The 21,847-nt window shown below is 33.5% G+C and overlaps 2 protein-coding genes across 2 annotated transcripts; one reads left to right on the plus strand and one right to left on the minus strand.

The window, feature by feature from the left end:
- The first annotated feature begins 1,662 nt into the window (after nt 1-1,662).
- On the plus strand, nt 1,663-5,426 carry LOC111987196 (cation/calcium exchanger 5). The gene is made up of 2 exons (XM_024018904.2): nt 1,663-2,609; nt 4,356-5,426. The coding sequence occupies exons 1-2, from the start codon at nt 1,761-1,763 to the stop codon at nt 5,118-5,120; spliced, it is 1,614 nt and encodes a 537-aa protein (XP_023874672.1). The 5' UTR covers nt 1,663-1,760; the 3' UTR covers nt 5,121-5,426.
- A 3,545-nt stretch (nt 5,427-8,971) lies between these two features.
- Nucleotides 8,972-16,379, minus strand: LOC111987079 (disease resistance protein RPV1-like). Its single transcript, XM_065761892.1, has 5 exons — nt 15,665-16,379; nt 11,669-12,776; nt 11,248-11,514; nt 10,350-11,174; nt 8,972-10,227 (listed from the first exon to the last, which is right to left on the minus strand). Exons 1-5 carry the CDS (start codon nt 16,156-16,158, stop codon nt 9,328-9,330), a joined length of 3,594 nt encoding a protein of 1,197 aa, XP_065617964.1. The 5' UTR covers nt 16,159-16,379; the 3' UTR covers nt 8,972-9,327.
- Between the last annotated feature and the right edge of the window lie 5,468 nt (nt 16,380-21,847).

The raw sequence follows: 21,847 nt of genomic DNA on the forward strand, positions 1-21,847 counted from the left end.
TATATCAGAATATGATCTTTTTTATTTTATTTTAATGAAAGATGATTTTATACTTCTTATTACACTATAACCATTACATATGACATCCCTTGCACATTAGGGTGGGTTCCTCACTTGTGGGGTCCACTCCCAAATAAGAGGGATGTTGCATATAATTTTACACAAAATAATAAATTTTGAATGCCACATTTTGGAAATTGTTTGTTTGATCACTGATTTGTCACTAAGGTATAGTGAATAAAAAAAAAATATTTTCAAAAAGTGAGAGAAATAAATGAGGAAGCAACATTTAAATTACTTTTACCAAACACTTGCTTTTTAAAAAAGTCCAGTTTTATACTGGACTGGACTTTTTGAAACCATCACTTTTTCAAAAAGTACAGTATAAAGAAATAGAACCAAACTCACCCTTAAGATAGTTAGACATTTTTTGGCAATGGGCTTTCGTTGAGTCTTAGTCTAAACAAGACCTTTTGCTGAATTTGAGAACTTCGTTTGTTTAGTTTCGTTTGTTTTTGCTGAGAATTATTATTATTATTATTATTATTATTATTTATTTATTGTTGATAATACCAAACTTTCATTAAACAAAGCAAAATGAAAAGTCCTTTCTCCTAGCATCCCATACAGGCCCTAGGAGGGAGGAATTTAATGAGCATTAATTTTATAAGAGAAATTATAAAAATCCTATTTTCCTTAGAACCCACTTATTATGATGGGGAAATTAAACCAATCATAACTTGCCTCGCACCAACCACATATCGCATATAGGAGCTCTTGTGGGCTTTGGGCGTGGGTCAAGCTCACACATGTAATTCCTCCATAAACTCTCTAACGTTTTACAAAAAGCATGGACTTGAATGTTTTAATGATTATAGCCCAACTTGGTGAAGTTAAGTTTTAGGTTCGAGAGCCCAAGTAATTAGAAAAAGATGGATGCACAAAACCCAATATGCATAAATACTAATCGGGTCCTAGGACTTTGTTTACTTGGCCCACCTTTCATCTAGGGTAGCATTAGAATTTACATTATTGTGTTATTATTTATTTTAATTGCTTTAAGCCTGAATCTAACAAGACCAACCCTCCAACAATTAACACGAGGTGACACACAAAAAGGAACTCAACAATATGTAATATTGATGATATATTTTTTTGAGAAAAAAAATATTTTAGAATGGCAATGCCAACAATATATTCACAATAAATTATATTTTTTTTAGGGAATAACAAATTATAAATAGTTAGTTGTTATTGGTCCGTTATAAAAAAAAAAGTTGTTATTGGTTCAAATTTGAACTTGTTATTGAAATTAATTTTTTGCCCCACTAATAATATGTAACAACCTTCCATTTAACATTTATTGTGAAAATATTGTGGTTATAGCATTACTTTATTTATTTATTTTTTGAGCTCATCAAATTTTTTTTTTTTGAGATAAGATTTGCCCAAGAAGTCCAAAAAACAATACGTATACTAGACAGCAAGAAAATGCCTAGATAATTTTTTTTTGGCTGAATGCCTAGATAATATTATTTGTAGACCTCTTTTATACATCTTTATATATATATATATATAATTTATTATATGCTTATTCTGCGTAAATATTAAAGAAGAATTAATTGAAAGCACTATGAAAGTGCGGACAAAAGGCCCAAAATTGTCACAAAAACATTGGTCAGTCAAAAAACAGAGAGAGAGAGAGAGAAGAGAGATTTGCCAAAAGAAAAAAAGGCCTTGATGCGAACTCCTCACATGGAATGGCCTTCTCTCTTCCCCAGTCCCTCAAAACCACTGCACTCTCCCTCTCTCTCCTCTCCACACTCCTCTTCATCCTCCTCAAATCCCAACCTCACACCTCTTCTTTTCCCACAATCCCCACCAGATCCCTTCTCACAAAACGAACCACATCACCACCATCACCACCTTGCTCCAAATCCCACTCCAACACTTTCCTAAACTACTCTTGCCTCTTCACCCAAAACCCATTTCTCTCCATCCCTTCTCTCTCCCTCCTCATCCTCCTCTTCTTCTACATCCTCATCAAAACCGCCCAAGACCACTTCTCCATTGTAACTACCAAACTAACTAACCAACTGAATCTCTCTCCCACTATTGGTGCCGTTACTCTTTTGGCCTTAGGCAATGGCGCCCCCGATGTCTTCGCATCGGTCGCCGCGGTCCGAGGAGGCCAGTACCGAACTGGGTTCGGAGCAATACTCTCTGCGGGGACCTTTGTCTCTGCTTTTGTTGTTGGTTTCGTGGCAATCTACGCCGCGCCCTTTTCTTTGAACCCTGTGACTTTTGTGAGGGACGTGTTGTTTTACTTGGTGGCGGCATTGTTTTTGTTCTATGTGTATCTTAGTGCCGAGATTTTCCTGTGGCAGGCTGTTGGGTTTGTTGGGTTTTATGTGTTTTTTGTTGGTATTGTGTTTTGGATGGATTTTGGATTGGGTGGAGGGAGGAGGAAGGTTGGGGCTGAGGTGGGTTTGGTTGGGGAAGGTGAGGTGGAGAAGGGTTTGGTTGGACAAGACTGCGAGATCGGAGAGGTTTCGAGGAATTTGGAGGAAGTGAAGCCGAGGTTCGGGTTCTGTCGAGCTCTTGGAATGGTATGTTTGAGATGCAAGTTGTGTGTTTTTTGTTGGAATGCTTTTAAAGTTTATTATGTATGTTTTTGGTGTTCTATGTGTTTACAGTTTGCTAGTTTATTTGCCATGAGAACGAGCTTAATTTAGTATTCGTGTGTCAATAGGAAGGTGGTTTTGGGGAATTAGATCGGATTTTATAATCTATATAGCTACATCATGACAAACTTGATGCCAATTGTGTTTTATAGTATTCATGTTATAGGCATTTATTGTATCCATAAGAAAAGACTTGAACTTGAATTGGATTTTTTTGTTTTTTTTTGGTTGTTAATCTTATAATTTGTTTACTTTATGCCGCTGTTTAGCACAATGCTTCCATGGTTCCATTAGGAAACCTCTTCAGGGTAGTCGTTTCATTTTCCTCCTCTTTTTAGTAGCTTGAGTGCAATAAGCAATTTATTGCTGTGTATGTAATCTTGCAATGCTATTAAAATAGAGAAAAAAACTGTTTAAAACAGCTTGTTTACTTGAAATACAAATGATTGAAAATGATCTGAATATTTTAGTTTATCATTCGCAACTATTACACATGTGTATACATACATATATAATTACATTTGCATAAATTCCAAATGACAATGATATATGTATTGGGGTTGATTATCCAAACCAAATTCTACACCATTATATCAGAACATATAGGTGAGCATTTGTAATTCTCCTAAGCCAAGGTTGAATCATACTGTAGAATTTTGGGTTTTCTATGTATAAGGGTCATAGGAAAAATGCAGTGTTGGTTTACTTATGGATTGACATAACAGATGGTTGGGGTATCTGTTGTGCAATATAAATTGTAAAAGCTAGTTCTATAGATGAGGTAAAGAAGAATCAGAGTTTTATAGCTAGGATTTTTTGCTTGATCTTGGAGGATTAGACAGGTTCCGAGGAAAGAATACAGCTTGTAAAGAGCTTTTGAAAAAGGTGTATGCAGATGTCCTAGATATACCAAGCTTGACCAGGTAGATGGAAGGGATGTTAATACTTAAAATTGTTGATACTAGTAATATTACACGTGGGTAGCCGTCTCGTAAACTGGATCATGGAGCAATATTAATCTGCATTGATGTTGATCCAGTGGAAACTGTTGATGGCTATTGTATTTTTTGAGTACTGTTTGTTGGAAGTGTGGAATGACATTCTGTTAAATGTTGATAATGATCAATTAAGCTAAATGCATTAATGACTCTTGGATTTTTGTGTAATGTGTATGTCAATAATGATCAACAAAGCTAAATGCCTATTTGAGAGAGCTAATAGAATAAGGTGTACTAGTTGAATAAAATTGAAAAAATGGTTTCTATGTGCTTGTTCAACATATTGGTCTTGAAATGTCATTGGGGTCTTCTGATCAGTAACCTAGCTTACCTTTTCTTTGGTACTAAATATAGTTGCATGCCTGCTTTTGATATATAGACTAGATCAACGATATGAAGGTCAAAAAAGAAACACCGACAATCTACCAAAAATTCCACCCTAAAATACCTGAATGAAAGAAGCAAAAAATTGATAAAAGAAAATGCTAGCAATTTGGAACTAGAAAAGTAGAACTGTGGGCATTATTATTACTTCTCTTCAATTCTCCTTGAACTGGGAGATACCATGAAAGTGTATGTTCAATTTCAAATTGTTTTATTTTGCAGGAATCAATTGGAAGTAGATTTCTTCAATTTGTATTTACTTTATTTTTTATTTAAATTGTATATGCAGATCTCAAAAGCATGGGAACTTCCTGTCGTGTTTCTATTAAAGCTCACTATTCCTCAAACCACACCTTCAGAATGGAACAGGTTCTATGCATCAGCCAATATTGTTCTTTGCCCCCTAGCTCTTTTATATGCTTGCAATTCATTCATGCCATTTGATCATCCAATTGTTTTTCTCCTTCCCCAAACCCATTTCCCTCTCTGGTTTATATTACTATTTGCTAGCTCCTCGCTTGCAGTGCTTCACTTCATAATAGAAAAAGAGCCCCCAAAAACTGAGCAGATACCTGTGCTGCTCATAGCATTTGTCATGAGTGTGTTCTGGATATCCACTATTGCTGGGGAATTGCTGAACTGCCTTGAAGCACTTGGATCACTTCTTGAATTGCCGCCAGCACTTCTTGGGCTCACAGTACTTGCATGGGGAAATTCAGTGGGGGATCTAGTTGCTGATGTGGCAGTTGCCAAAGCTGGTCAGCCTGCAATGGCCATGGCTGGCTGCTTTGCTGGGCCAATGTTTAACATGCTTGTTGGGCTTGGAACAGCTTTGGTGATACAAACTGCCGATGTTTATCCAAATGCTTATGAGCTCCATTTTCATTTGGGAATTGTGACTGCATTTGTCTTCCTGTTACTGAGCTTGATGGGGTCTCTACTGGTGATTATTTGGTACAGATTCCGGGTACCTAGGTTTTGGGGGTTTTGTCTTGTTGGTCTGTATATTCTTTTTATGGCCGTTAGCTTAATAATTGCCAAGTTTTCTGGGTGAATTTTCTGAGATATGACTGATAGTGTATGTCGATAAATGCCAACTAATGTGAGAGGACGCAGCTGCTACCTCTTGGGCATCTGCTTGGTAAACTAGGATTGCAGCTAAAGAGGAAGAATGGAAGGATTGAGTAGACTGCAAATTGAAGATAGGTAGAGGTTATAGGTCGGATTAATTTTTTTTCCACTACATAGATTAGATGATTCTTTTTGCATTGACTACCAAATCTTTTTATGGTTTATATCAGAATTATCCTTATCAACTTGTAATATGAAAATATCTATGTATTAACTCTTTTGTCACATATATACCATTATTGCAGTCACTTGCCTGTACCTTCACGCTCATCTGAACATGCCTTGGTCGGCTTTTCAAACTAGTCAGTATTAGAAGTTTGCCTAAGATATGTTCATCAGCTTATTAATTACTGTGTTTATATTTACCATTTGTTTTTTTTTTTTTAATAAAAAAATCCTTTGTTTTTCTTTATCCTCTGAAGTCTAAACTATGGACAACGGCAGCCATTAGCATCAACCAATGGTCCAAAAGTTTTCCTTGTACCAAAGAATGTTTATTTGGAGTGTGTTTTGGCCCCAACTTATTTGTATTTTGCCTTTTGGCCTCTGTTTTTATTTTTTATTTTTTGCAAATAATCTAACTTCTAGATATTATTTTGAAATAAATTAGCTTTTAGGTTTTTATTTTATTTTATTTTTTTATCAACATTTAATATAGTAAAAGTTATCAAAAACTATATCATTTCATAAACACTACGCAAATATGCTGTTCCAAATGCACTCCTAAAATAAACCTGATAATTTTCTTAAATTTGTAGCAACCTTCTATTATATCTTACGATAATATATGAAAGGAAATTTAAAAAATTTGACAAATTTTAAAACACTTTGATAGGTACCCAAAAAGTGTTAATAAGCCAATCTTACAATAATACAGTAAAGGAAATTAAAAAACTTTGACAAATTTCAAACACTTTGATAGGTACCCAAAAAGTTGTGATAAACCCAATTGCTAGAGGTATTCAAAATTATACATCAGATAATTAATTAATATATATTTTTTTATAAATATAATTAATTAACATTTTTTCAAATGAGTAAGTAATCATTACTAATTAGTATTTGTGGCCAAATAGTTGCTATATATATATATATATATAATATATATATATATATTTTTTTTTAGAGATGGTTTTAACCAATGACATCTGCTTTTGATAATTATTCTTTATTATCAGACTAAGATATTAATTAGTTTTGGTGTAGGCGGATATCGAACTCTAGATATTTTATTTGACTATAATAGATTTTACCAGTTGAATTTATTGGAACTCACACAAATATTTAAATGCTGACTAGGTTGTTTTTTCAAAAGATTTGTGCCCTCTCAATGAAATTTCCAAGTTAAGAGGTTATTGACACTACCCTTTAAAATAAAACAAGCTTGACCATTGTTATACATCTTACAAATCTCCACACACTTGTGAAGATGATTTTTTACACTATGTAACTCATTTATATATCTATATAATATCTAGAAGCTGAAGTGTAATATTTATTGTTGCTATGCTCTTATTGAGCCACATCAATATAACATTTTGGTCCCTTTGATCCATCTCAGTCCATTTCAATCAAGTTCAGTTTAATTCGGTCAACTATGATAAATTTGGCTGTGATATGTTACTCTTCAATCCATGATACTCCTTAAATATACAAAAACATGATAGAAATAACATAAAAAAAATAAAATAGATAAATAAAACAGGAAAGCAACTAAGCCATGCTGTTCTACGTTATAAAATGACTGAAAAAATTATAATTAATAACTATAATTTATTAATATAATTTTTTGATAAATATAATTAATTAACTTGTCTTCAAATGAGTAAGTAATAATTAAACTAATTAGTATTTGTTGCCAAAAGGGGGTGACAAATATTTAGATGTTGACTAGGTCATTTTTCTTTTTTTTTGAGATTAAATTCTATAATGATGGGGTGTAAAACTCATGTTTTACACCATCCAATAAGTGATTGCCACATCAGTATTTTACTTAAAATTCAATATATTCTACCACACTTGATAACATCTCAATAAATTCTCAATTTGGTTGGATTTATATATAGGTATTAGAATTGATTGAGTGTGATTGTGTTTATTTTTAAATATGTGATAAGATGATGTAACATGTTGGGATTGGAGGGGTAAAACATGAGTTTTACACCACGTCCTTATAGAATTTTATTTTTTTATTTTTTTAATAAGATTTGTGCCCTCTGAATGAAATTTCCAAGTTAAGAGGTTATTGACTAATTGTCCTCTAAAATAAATTATGTAACTCATATTCTTAGAAAGTAATAAATAAGGTAGATTTTATTTTTTAATCATTTTTATATGAAAGAGATTATAGGCACAAGGGTGGATGGGTAAGATTGGACGTGGGCTTCTCAAAAAAAAAAAAAAAAAAAAGAAAAAAAGAAAAAAAAAAGAAAAAGAAAAAGGACCTGGGAAATTGAAAATATTAATACTCATCTCCCACTTTATATCTCGTGTACTGAAACCTAAATTCATACTCATTTTTGTTACATGTTTGGGTGTCAATTTTTGGTTAGCAACTCTTACACATGGGAACGACACTGATACTTGGTGAAAGAATACATTGCGGTGCAGCAATCACAAGCTAACACTTGAGCATGCTGTGGATTTGGAGGTGAAATAGGCGTGTCCCTAGAAATTTTTGTCTCTGATAGCACAAAAGGAAATCTGGACCATACTAAGGCTCCAAATACTAATAGTCTACAAAATACAGAGGCCCAATCAGCCCAGCTAAGCTTTAGCTGTTGCTAGGATCAATTCATTAACCAAAAAACTTACTATGCATAAGCCTACAGTGTTCCATTGTTTCATGTCTTCCGATAGTATTGAATCTTTCCAATTCACCAGTTGGTTTTCCTGCTATTATTTCACTTACCTGCTTGTCTTTGGTCAGGATTATCATACTAGTGAAACCTTGAGCTTTTGCTTGGTGAATAGCTTCCCTGGCTGCCAGCATTGTTGAGTGTTTTAGATTTGGGTCTTTACTGGAATGACACCCTTTAAACACCTCTTTTCCCTCCCTGTATTTTGCTATGTACACTATTCCTCCTTGTTCTAGCTTTTTTCTGCTATGCCCTTCTATCAGTAGAAGAATCTGCTGGTCTTGCTGGATCTTCTTGGTCAATGGTCATTTTAGATTGGTATTGAATCACTGAGTGATTCCTGTTTTCCTTCTTGATGTAGGCTCTCTGTTGTACCTGTCAATCAAAATGTTACTAGCCATTAGTATTTCATGAGGGTTTGGTACCTTACCTTCAAATAGGGGTTGGTTTCTGCATTTCCATATTGTCCACAGAGTCATAGCAATGGTGCTATCAAAGCTGGGGTTGAGGTTTTTATACTGCCTCTATGTTCTGCAGCCAATGTTCAAGCCAGTGATGGATATAACTAGGCTGCAAAATATCTGATCTGAGATTGATGCTTGAACCTAGCGACATTGCTTTTGTAGATAGACATGTGAGGAATAAATGATCCAGGTGTTCCTCTTGAGACTGGCAAAAGACACTATTTCTGTTACTATGTTCCTTTTTTTTTTTTTTTGGCCTGAAACCATGTTTCGTTTTTGTTAGCAAGATTTCACAGGCAAGGCATATTGCAACAAACCAAATGATGATTTTCTTTCATTAATTCTGCTTTTCCTTTGCATTAATGCCCTTCCATATTTTATTATGTGCCCATTTTATTTTGGATTAGGATCAATTAGACTAGTTTCAATTAGGATTAGTTTTATTAATAGATTGTTAGATTAGATTTCTTTTGAATTTAAATGTAATCTTTATCTTATAAAGCTACTATTTATTTGGCTTGATGTTGAGTAATAAAGCAGGTTTGGAGTTTGGACTCCCTTGAAGTACATAAGTTTCGGTTCCTCGAAGCAACCAATAAAAAATTGGGTACGCATCATATTTAGAGATTAGGAGAGAGATAGAGAAGTGATAAAGACATCTGAATATGCAAATGAAATAATACAACTATAGAGGACATACCTTACATTAAACACCACAAAAGAAATTGAACAAAAACGATGCAAAAAAGACATATTTCAAAAAATATCATAATAGTACCTTGACATATTTCCTCATTCAAATTTTTGATCAAGATGTTCTAGTATCCCTAGTTAGACTGTTCAAATTCATTGAACACACTGAAGCCAATACCGCTGAGTATGTGGAGCACACCTCCTTTGGACACTGGCAACTGGCTTGAGCTCCACACAAACATATGCAGCTCCTTGCTACTAAAGCCCTCTTTCTCTTGCGGTTGTTGTTGCTGAGTTTTCGTGCTTTTAGTAATAGTTGACGAGAAGTACTCCGGGTTGGGTATAGAGTATGGCACAATAGTTTGCGTAGGATGAAACCTGGACCTCGGAGATGAGATAGTTTGAGCCATTGGTGCACAATTCTCTTTGAAATTCGGCGGCCTCTAGGTTGGACCTCTTCATAGTTGTCATGGAAGATACTAGAATTCTGAGGAGGAGGAGGAGGAGAACACCTGCATTCTACATGGACTCCCATCCTTTTAACAAAAGGAGTAGATTTTCTGGGTGCAAAACGTGGGAAAAATATTTCACAAGATAGCTCAACTTGGTTTTGATAGCCTAGCTTCAAGTCTTGAAATTGCTTTTGCAATGAGCTTTGATGTCTGCAAAAAAACCAAAGACTGTCAAAGCTATTTTTGAATAAGATTCCTCTTTTTAATGTTCGCCTACTACCATTGATGGAAATGTCGACACGATAACAATAATCACTACAATCATCCTCCATTCCAAAAGCAAGACATAGACCAAATGTGGGAAATTCTGGACCAATCCAGAATGATATGGACTTTCCGACACTTTGATGGTTGAACCAATTTGGAATGTCATGTCCAGGCAGTATAATTTCATGTTCATCATCTCCTTGGGATATTCTTCTAGATAACTGTGGATCCATTGATATGTCACTTCTGACACCTAAACATGGTATATTTGGTGGAAGTCCTAAAATTTCTCCAAACTGCATTGAATTAGCAAATTCAAGAAATTACAACTTAGCAAATTTAGTCATGTATTTGTGAAGGTAACACATTTGGTTTCTTGATAACTTTAAGAGAAAAAGAGAAAGGGAGAGAGAGAAACCTGAAGGAATAATTTGCTTGATGATTGTGAAGTCAGTGAGTGGCAGTTTGATATGAGTACTTTTATTATACTTTTTGGAAGCCTTGGAATTTCCCGAAGTTCATTGCACCTTTCAATGAAAAGCATACGCAATCTCTCAAATTTGCCAAAGAATTTTGGAAGGGTAACAACATTGCAATGGGAGATGTATAAACTTTCCAATGAGAAAGGGCAAAAAGAAGTCAAAATAAAATCTATTTCCGAGCAAATTTTAAAGAAATTAAGAGATAGATAGTTCAAGCTCGGAAAAACATATTTGGGAAAGTCTTCATAAGAATTGCATGGTGGTTGTATATCATTCTCGAGGTCCTTTGGAAATATGACATCTCCATAAAGAGAGAGCCTCTCAATATGTTGTAATTTATAAATGCTACTTGGAAGATGTACCAAATGGTTTCCGAGGAGTAAGCTCTTAAGTCCAATGAGATTCCCAAATGATGAAGGAAATTCACAAATACCCGTTGGGTGCAGTGCTAACTTGCCTAAACATTTCATTTCTTGAGAAATATCTGGGAACTTCTTAAGGCTTGAACAGCCAGTGAGAGTCAAAGATGCAAGAGATTTCATCATGAGACAACTTGGAAGAATTCGAAGTTTAGTGCAATTGCTGAGTTCCCATACTTCAAGCTTTTTAAGATGCCCGACAGAGTCATGAACCTCAACTAAATTCGTACAATACCTAAGATCCAATTCTTTTATGTTTGGGGCCTTTGATAAGTCAGGTAATTTCCTAATGAATTTACACCAACTGAAATTTACATATTTCAAGGTTTCGGACGAAAATATCTGTAGAAGAAAAAAATAAATTAGAATATAGTTTTAAAAAGTAATAATTTATAAATATTATTAATAACCATACCTGCTTGAATTTTTTCTCTAATCGGCTGCCAGACATGTTGAGTGCAACCAGCTTCTTAGGACAAAAATTGGTTGGCAATGAAGAAAATGGATATCCAGGCCAATCTAGAAACCTTAATTCATTGGGAAGATATTCAAGGTGTCCAGAGCTATGTAGATTACGAATTATAAGTAATCTGAGATTTTTCATCTTAAGAAATTGCTTCTTTAACTGCATCTTCATTGGTTTAGGTGAGCATAACATTATGCCTTGAATTTTATTTGACCCCTAGTTCGACAAAGCAAAAAGTGAATCAAATTACACAATAGAATTAAAAAAAAAAAAAGAAAAAAGAAATTACTAAAAGGAAAAATATGGAGAAGAAACTGACTACATCTACCATGCGAAGAAAATGGAGAAAGTGAATCGAAATAGATAATACCTTATTTTCAATTAGTAGGTCAAGACCATCCTTATAAAACCATAGCCTGCTACGTTTTCTGGGCTTCCGTGGTGATTCTTGTCGAACAATTTCCCTACCCATTTGTTGTAGCAAGTCTTGCATTGACAATTTATTGTATTGATCAATAGTCACAAGACACTTATCAATAAGTTTTGGAATACCAGATACTGGGTATAAATCACAGGTTTCCAGTATATCCACAACATAATCCATGTAATGTCCATTGAAGAAACATGCAATATCGAGGAAAATATCCCTTTCAGTTTCATCTAATCCTTCATGACTTATTTTCAATATTTTTTGAATATCTTTATTAGGAAAATTTTCATACTTATATAATGAATTTTTCCATTCGGGTTTTTTTCTTCCATGCAAATCAGCACCCATTATTGTTAAAGCTAATGGAAGGCCTTTGGCATTACGTATTACTTGGTTTGCAAGTTCCAAATAATCTTCCTTGGGTTCGTTTCTCTTGAAAGCATATTGATTAAAGAGTTCAAAAGCTTCATGTTCATTTAATCCCTTTACCTCATAGGTTGAAAGACCATTTCCAAAAGTAGCTAGCAAGTGCTTATCTCTTGTTGTTATAATAATTCTACTTCCGGAAGCGAACCAATCACATCTTCCAAGCAATTTTTCTATTTGGTCTAATTCATCCACACCATCAAGAATTATAAGAACCCTTTTGCCACATAGACTTTCATTTATCATGTTGATTCCTCTAGATATGCTGCCCACCTTCAAATTCTTATTCCCTAAGATATCAAAAATAAGTGTCTCTTGCAATTGGATTATGCCTTCATTTGTCTCTGACTTCTCTCTAATGTTCTCTAGAAAGCTTCTTCCATCAAAGAGATAAAAAATCCTATTATAAATAGCTTTTGCGATTGTGGTTTTACCAACTCCACCAAGGCCATAGATCCCTACCATGCGAACATTATTTGATTCTATATCTAAAAGTATTTCTATAGCCTTTGCTCGAGAATTTATTCCCACTGGATATTTAGCAACAAATAATGGCATACGATATAATTTTGAATTTGATACCTCTTCAACAATTCCTTGGATAAATTCGAATTCAGTACAACTGCCATTCATTGAAAATTAACAGCATGTAATGAGTTAGATTATAAAAAGGAAATAAGAGTATAAACTAAATTCAAGATGTTTAGTTTGTACATTACAATTAAAGTATCACTAATTAAAGTAAGGGACATGTAACTCATAAATTGAATAACTATAATTTTATTAGGATTTTTTTGGGCACTTAGCAATTTAGTTGTCACACTCCAACCTAACGAGTGGACTAGGCATGTGAAAGCAGCCACACTTATAAAGTTGTCACTATACAAGCATTCAACGCCTTTTTATAGAGTAGTAACTATCCTCAAAGAACTATCACATCAAACTAAATTCAATTGCTCGAACAATCTCCAAAGTAACAATGACCTAACACAAGATGTTAGGAGTGGCAATTTGTGTTGGTGGATCGTGTCAAAATGGAGGTATTATATTACAATATGAGTTAACCCTAACACGACACATTTAATAATCTTGTCAAAGTTGCTAAATCATAACATAACTTGTTTATTAAATGAGTTGAGACCACACAATTTACATAGCATGTTTAATAAATAATTCGTGTTGAGTTGACATAGACACAACCCATTTCAACCCACTTAAAGAATATGACTCAAACTAGGGGTGGCAATTCATGTTCACGTGTCGGGTTCGTGTCGTGTTAACTCATGTGTATCTGACTATATGAGTCAACATTAATCCGACATATTTATTAAACGAGTCAAGATTCCTCAACTCTAACATGACCTATTTATTAAACGGGTTAGTCGTGTTGACCTGTTTATCTGATTTTATCAAAATGAAGAAAAAAAATTATGAAAAACAAACAAATAAATATTTTAAATATAAAATTCAAAACTAATGAGTAACTGCATCACAAATAATCATTCAAAACTAAAACATATCTTAATATTACAAATAATCAATTACAATATGTTAAAGAAAATAAACCATAACAACTAATAAGTTTATATACATAGGGCTTGAAGGGTATATTGGTAAAATTCCATTTAATTAAACAGGTCAGATGAGTCAAACAGACTCCATAGATTGAACACTAATCCAACCCGTTTATTAAATGAGTCCGTCGTGTTAACCCGGATATGACACAAACATGTTAAGCCTCAACTCATAACCTGCTAATTTCGTGTCAAGTTCGTGGATCGTGTCCAATTTTGCCACCCCTAACTCAAACTGACTAACATATTTTTATATTTGTAAGCATATAAATTATATTTTAGGCAAAAAGGTTAGGGGTTTTCTAATTTCAATGAAGAATTTATCAATACAAAAATTAAAATTATTTTAATTACTCAATTGTATATTTAAAATTTAAACTTATACTTGATAAAAATGAAATTTATTTTTTATAGGTTAAACAGGATTGTGTCAAAATGGAACTTGTCTTGACACGAATAACGAATCTGGTCATTTTAAGTTGACTGCGTGATGCAAGAGTATTGGGATGGGTAATAGGTTGTGTGGCAACCATGTATGCAACATGTGTCATTTTGTGAATTATGTGTCTAATCATCATTTTTTAAAAATTATTCAGTCAAAATTATTCATGGGGTCTTGTCATTTTGTGTGTGCAACAAGTGTCTTTTGATTAAGAAAATTATTTGCAAGTTTGTGTTGCTTTGGAATTGAGTAATTCCTCCTCACAATCGAGAGTCGCATTGAGTGGCATATGTAAGTTACTTCTGCTCCCCCTATTGAGTAGCATCCTGAGACAATCATTTTTTTCTTTGGTTGAATCTTTGGTTTAACCAACACAACAGGTTATAACCTACATCATCATTGTGGGTCAAACAAGTCAACATAGAATTGACTTAATTTACCAAAAAAAAATAGAATTGACTAATTTATTAATTATGTAAAAAATGGATGATCTATTTTGATATGAACCCATTTACACTAAACACTAACCCATAAAAAAACTTGTTGGATTAGTAAGTCATGTCAAATATTCCCACCTCAATTACAAGACCAGTGTCAAAATTACTAAGTCTTCTCCTACCAAAAAAAAGTCCTATTGTCTTTTTCCTTTGGAACCGGGTATCATAATCTCACCCAGTTATAAGATTTAGTCCTCTAAATTCATCTCAAAGTGAACCAAGCCACTAGGCTTCTGTTGCGCATGAACACTAATGCTACCATTTGTGATTGTCTAGAAGATTTTCCTAGTATCGTAAAAGAACTACTAAATTACGAAAACTTCTTTGGATACATATAATTCCGGTCTAAGTAGTTCTTTTATATTCCTTCCATAATGAATGAAAATATCAGTGCCTATTCTGTCAAAATATCCCAAATAATGTGATAATTATCAATCACTATTCTCTAATTGCTCAAAAGTTAAAACTTAAAAGTGATCTCCAAAAATCATAATGAAAAAAAAAAATATTCATGATTTCAACGTTCATCATATAAATCACTAAACTCTGATAGCCATTTAACTCTATACCTCAATATTAGGTAATGCTTTCATTCTTTCACGAGTTCAAACTAGTTGACATGCATGTGCATGTTTTTCCTTCCTCAAAGTGCGTAAAAGGAAATTTTCAAGATGACCTTAGAGAATCAACTAAGCACTAACATTGCTTGATAATACCTCAATCATGTAAACTATCATTTGCGATTAGAATAAATAGGATAACCTAATAATAAGTTCTTTTATTTCTATCTTTAACCTATAACTAATTACCTTCTTAGAAAAATATGATGACAAAATAAAAAATTACTTTCATAATTTGTCAAAACTTAGGGGAAACAAAGAGGAAGAAGAAGAAGCAAATTAATAATTAGGGCCGGGTAGTTGTTTAACAATAATCTAGTGGTCATTCCAAAACTATTAAAACTCTTAAAAGCAAAAAGTAATCAGTAGATTCATACTTGTGTTTGTAATGCCAACCAGAAATATTGGCCACTTCATATAAAGCATTCCTCCATCTTTGTACCTTCTCAGCATCCTTAAATTTTTCTTCATGTTTAGCGAGTGCTTCCCCGAACTTTCCTTTTTGATTACGAATTTCAGATGGATTAACATTGTAAAACACTGGTCGCACCAACTGATCATTCTTTTTACACTGAAGAATCTTAACAAGTTCATCCAAGCACCGAGTAGAAAATGCATAGTTTTCAGAGAATATGATTATTGAAATCATTGAACTCTCAATAGTTTTGAAAAGTTCAGTAGAAATTTGTTCTCCCATTAGGAGATTATTATTGATGAAGGTGTGAATGCCCTGCTCACACAAAGCATTATACAAGTGACTCGTGAAACCAAGACGAGTATCTTCACCTTTGAAACTTAAGAAGACATCAAAGTTCTTGGATTGGTGAGTGAAAGCGGAAGATGAGGCTCCTCTGCTGGTTATAAGCGCCATTGGGATCTCTATGAGTAGATGGATGAGAAAAAAAGATCTGAAAGGAGAAAGGAAGATGTGAAAGGGGTTGGCAATATATGATGAGAAAAGTTACCGACAAATTAGGAAGGTGAATTCAAGCAAGTGGAGATTTTGAAGAAGGGTTTGCTTTTGGTGTGGCACTGACATACAACTCTTCGAAATTTCAAGTGCCACATATTGATGCTTTATAGTTTTTAAGACCCTTTATTATAAAATTATTATTGATGAAGGTGTGAATGCCCTGCTCACACAAAGCATTATACAAGTGACTCGTGAAACCAAGACGAGTATCTTCACCTTTGAAACTTAAGAAGACATCAAAGTTCTTGGATTGGTGAGTGAAAGCGGAAGATGAGGCTCCTCTGCTGGTTATAAGCGCCATTGGGATCTCTATGAGTAGATGGATGAGAAAAAAAGATCTGAAAGGAGAAAGGAAGATGTGAAAGGGGTTGGCAATATATGATGAGAAAAGTTACCGACAAATTAGGAAGGTGAATTCAAGCAAGTGGAGATTTTGAAGAAGGGTTTGCTTTTGGTGTGGCACTGACATACAACTCTTCGAAATTTCAAGTGCCACATATTGATGCTTTATAGTTTTTAAGACCCTTTATTATAAACAATTCAACTTAACGAATGCTGTTCCTTAACAAAAGCACTATTATTATTATTATTATTTTTTTTTTTTTGAGAATAAATGGTAGATCAAAGTAATAGCAATAGATTTATATATCCATAATCCTGCAAAGTTCAAAGAGAGTTTTACACGTTTTAACTTTTCTAGAAAAGTACCAATCTTTTTTTTTTTTTTTTTTGGAGAAAAGAAAAATAACAATTTTTAATCTTTAGAGAGGTTCTTCTCAATAAAATCTTTAGAGAGGTCCACACATTTTTAACTTTTCAAGAAAAGTAGCTACTTTTTTTTAAGAAAAGAAAAGAAACTATTTTTTAGTCTTTCAAGTTTCACCACTCCTTCAGTTGTCAAAAGTTATTCTTTTTCCTACAAAATTCCCCACTTTTCCATTTCCTTGAGATTCCTCACTCACTCAGATATATTTTTCCTGCAGATTTCCCCTCTTTTTCCCTGAGGTTGCCCAAAATCAATTCTACTATACACTCCACAACAAAGAGGAAAAAGGAAAAGGGAATGTGTGAAATGTTCATCGATTTATTGTACATTAATACGGCGGCTAGAAAGCAAAAAATTAATTAAACATAGATCCTTTATTCTTGTGCATAACGTTTTATGCTTTCTAACATGGACACGAATATAAGTCCACCTTTATGGTTGAAAGATATAAGCGTACAAGACGTGGTATCAGAGGAGACTTTGATTTGATGCAGTCTTGATTTTACATTGCTGTATCATTGAATTTTTTTGTGTGAAACCGAGAATAACTCTTTGAACTTTCTTTTTTTTTATTTTTTTGATGTAAAATATTCTTTGAACTTTATTACAAGTTACAACCCAACCGGTCATTGCGATCTAACATTTCACATTACAAAATCTACTCCTCAGTCCTCACGCGTAAACTGGGCCCTTATGAAAAATTTGACCTTAGAGTGAATTCATTTTCTGAGAACAGTAAATAATACATAGCTTCTCAGTCCTTGGTCAATCGAACACTTTCCTTATATAATTTTTTATATAAATTTGGTGCCTTTTGAATTATTTTAAATCAATATGCCAACTGATGTGCATGAAATATATACAATAAAGTACTCACATATCTACATATTTGGCCTTACTTTTATGTTATTTTGTGACTGATTATATAATATCTTTGCGTTGCAGGTAACAAGGGCTTTATATGCAAAGTGGAGCTAGGCCAATTGAATCAAGCCAATTTACATCCAGCCAGGCATGAATATTAAATTTAAGTCCAATTGGAGTAAGGAATCAAAGGAAATTTGCACCAAATCTAAGTCCAATTCGGATTAGGATTTCAGCCTGCACATCAGTTAGTATTTTCAGCATAACTTTTGGCTTAGATGTCCAATTGAGATGATTCAAGTTGGGCTGGAAAGTTAACTTAAAGGGCTACAACTTTTTAGTTTACCAGGAGCCCGAATTCTGACGTTAAATGGGCCAAAATATTCGGTTAAGTGAAGCCTAGAAATCTGGGATTTTCTCCAAACGGGAATTCAACTTGTAATAGGATTCCTTGACCTATTTAAAGGCTTTTTAGGGCAAAATTCAGGGACTGGAGGCTAGTGCTAGGGCTGTGATGCAAAATAGAAAATTGGAGCAAGAGGCAGTGCCGCATGTGGCTTCTCTGCAGCTTTTCTCCATGATAGCATTGTGACTATTTCTTTCTCTATTTTATTTATCTAGTTTAATGTTTAGTATTTTATTCTTTTGTTTTATTTCAATTACCATGAGTAGCTAAATTTATAATTAGGGTTGAGGATGAAACCTTGTTAAGGATTACTAGTAATATTTATGTGATTTAATTTTTCCCACAATAGTTGTTCTTTAATGATTTAAATTGTTCTTGCTTCATATCAATTGACTAAGATGGGATTCTAGATATGAGTTCAATCATGTTTTTCTCATGATTTAGGATTTGTCTTAATTAATTGGATGCTTGGTTTATTAATTCTTGATTATAAAATTGGATATCATTTAACTTTTCTAGAAAAGTACCAATCTTTTTTTTTTTTTTTTTTTTTTTGGAGAAAAGAAAAATAACAATTTTTAATCTTTAGAGAGGTTCTTCTCAAAAAAATCTTTAGAGAGGTCCACACATTTTTAACTTTTCAAGAAAAGTAGCTATTTTTTTTTTAAGAAAAGAAAAGAAACTATTTTTTAGTCTTTCAAGTTTCACCACTCCTTCAGTTGTCAAAAGTTATTCTTTTTCCTACAAAATTCCCCACTTTTCCATTTCCTTGAGATTCCTCACTCACTCAGATATATTTTTCCTGCAGATTTCCCCTCTTTTTCCCTGAGGTTGCCCAAAATCAATTCTACTATACACACCACTACAAAGAGGAAAAAGGAAAAGGGAATGTGTGAAATGTTCATCGATTTATTGTACATTAATACGCCGGCTAGAAACCAAAAAATTAATTAAACATAGATCCTTTATTCTTGTGCATAACGTTTTATGCTTTCTAACATGGACACGAATATAAGTCCACCTTTATGGTTGAAAGATATAAGCGTACAAGACGTGGTATCAGAGGAGACTTTGATTTGATGCAGTGTTGATTTTACATTGCTGTATCATTGAATTTTTTTGTGTGAAACCGAGAATAACTCTTTGAACTTTCTTATTTTTATTTTTTTGATGTAAAATATTCTTTGAACTTTATTACAAGTTACAACCCAACCGGTCATTGCGATCTAAAATTTCACATTACAAAATCTACTCCTCAGTCCTCACGCGTAAACTGGGCCCTTATGAAAAATTTGACCTTAGAGTAAATTCATTTTCTGAGAACAGTAAATAATACATAGCTTCTCAGTCCTTGGTCAATCGAACACTTTCCTTATATAATTTTTTATATAAATTTGGTGCCTTTTGAATTATTTTAAATCAATATGCCAACCAAAAAAAAAAATTACAATTAAACTTTGATTTTTTTTCTTGTATAAAAATTTTCAATAAATCTAAAGTCATAACATATTTGACAATTATTTAGATAACAAGTCATTAATAATGAATATAATAAAGTAGTAGGCCCATATGAAAAATTTCCTACCAACTCAACAGTTATTTGTTGTGAAAATTTTTGCCTATGTAGTAGTAGTAGTAGCTAGCAATTAATAGCATTACTCATGATTTTATGCTTCTTAAGCTGGCGTCTGCGTACTACACATGTTTACCATAGTGTGGCGTTCTCAGTACTCTTTAGTAATAACAAAAGGAAAAGGAATGAGAAAACTCTTTATCCTAGCAACATTACTATTCCTACCAAACACACATTAAGAAAATAAATAAATAAATAAATAAAATAGACATTACGATAATGAGAAAAAATGGCACCTTCGTTTTCCAAACAAAATAGTTTTTCAACTCTCCACTTTTCTATTCTTCCTACCAAACACACATTAAGAAAAATTAAATATTTTATTTCCCCTTACTTTTCCATTCCCCAACCAAATAGACCTACTCTTCCATGCCTCTTTCATTTAGTCACCTTCTTTTTAGACTAATGTGTGAACCCATTTCCATGCATGCCCGAAAATTGATACCTCGTCTTTGACCAGTGGTTAGGGTCTCGTGCGGGGTTAGGCCATTTTTGTCACATGAACCTGAGGATCCGCCAAAGGGTATATCCTAATATTTTGAATTCCATCAGTTTTTTTTTTGATCCCAGGCTTTGTTGGGATCAAGGATCTCCCAGGCTTTGCTTCCTGGAGTCAAGGATCTCCTAGGCTTTGCTGGAATCGAGGGTGTACTCAGCCTTGCTGGAATAAAGGATCTCCTCAACTTTGTTGGGATCAAGGATCTCCCAGGCTTTGCTTTCTAGAGTTAAGGATCTTCTAGGCTTTGCTGGGATCATGGAACTACTCCATTTTGCCAAATCCATGGGCGGAGCCAAGGAAACTTGTCCATTTTGTTAACTTGCACCATATGATATTACTATCAAGTTGTTGCAAAATTATTTAGCCCCACAACGTGAGACGATTGCTTTGCTATGTAATTTACATTTCATCAAGCCTCTTTGATTCGCTTACTTCTCTTTCATTTTTTTCTTTTTAAAAAAAGAAAAAGAAGAAATGAAACAATATTATGAAATTTTTTTTTAAAAGAAAATAAATCAGCCCCCAAACGTGAGGCAATTACTTTACTGTGTAGCTCATACAATCTTCATTCCATCAATCTTTTTTTTTTTGCTCACTTCTCCATTTTTTTTATAGCAATGAGACAATGTTTTGATTGTTAAAATATTATTACATGACCCCTCTTACCCCCTTTTTGTGAAGAGTAGAATCCTCATGAGAAACAAGATTTTGCTTCTTCTAGCTGAGTTCAATATTTATTTTCAACTTTTTGGTTGTACTTTATAGGTTGGTTGTACTCTCAAAATACCTTTAGTATTAGTTAAGTTTTATGAGATCTGTGAATTGCCTTTGGAGATCAATGGTACAAAGTAGTTTCACACCACCAATACCTCATTTAACAAGAATCTTCAAGTTTTGGACTTCAAAGTTTAGGACTAAACTAACTGCATAAATGCTAATCAAACTGACCAGCTTTCTTCTCATCACTCCCTCCTACCCTTTCTATTGCTCAAGGTGTGGAGTTATCAGCAGCCAATCCCATGCCATGCTTAAAACATTGTGAACTTTTGATCAATATCAAAACCATTTAGTAACGTGGTCTTAACCACCAATAAGCTGAAGTAAAACAAAATTGCAGTACCCACCTCCAACACAAGGTTGAAGAATAAGTTGAGCTGAGCTAAGGGCTTGGCCACTAGAGATTCCAAGTCCTTGTGGGCAATTATCTTTTATGAATATCTTTAAATGAGGTCCATTTAATTGGAGGATAAGTATGACAACTAAACTTATCTATGATTCTATATTGTGTAGAACAAGTGTTTACTTCTATTATTAAACAATACAATGCTTTTGCTTTCATGCAACATAGTGATAGCTATCCATTTGAAAGCCATAGATTTCAGTCCAGTATGTTCAAAATATAAAATGGAGAAAATAATG

Source organism: Quercus suber, unplaced genomic scaffold (genome assembly GCF_002906115.3).
Source record: "Quercus suber isolate HL8 unplaced genomic scaffold, Cork oak 2.0 scaffold_19, whole genome shotgun sequence".
NCBI classification, from domain to species: domain Eukaryota; kingdom Viridiplantae; phylum Streptophyta; class Magnoliopsida; order Fagales; family Fagaceae; genus Quercus; species Quercus suber.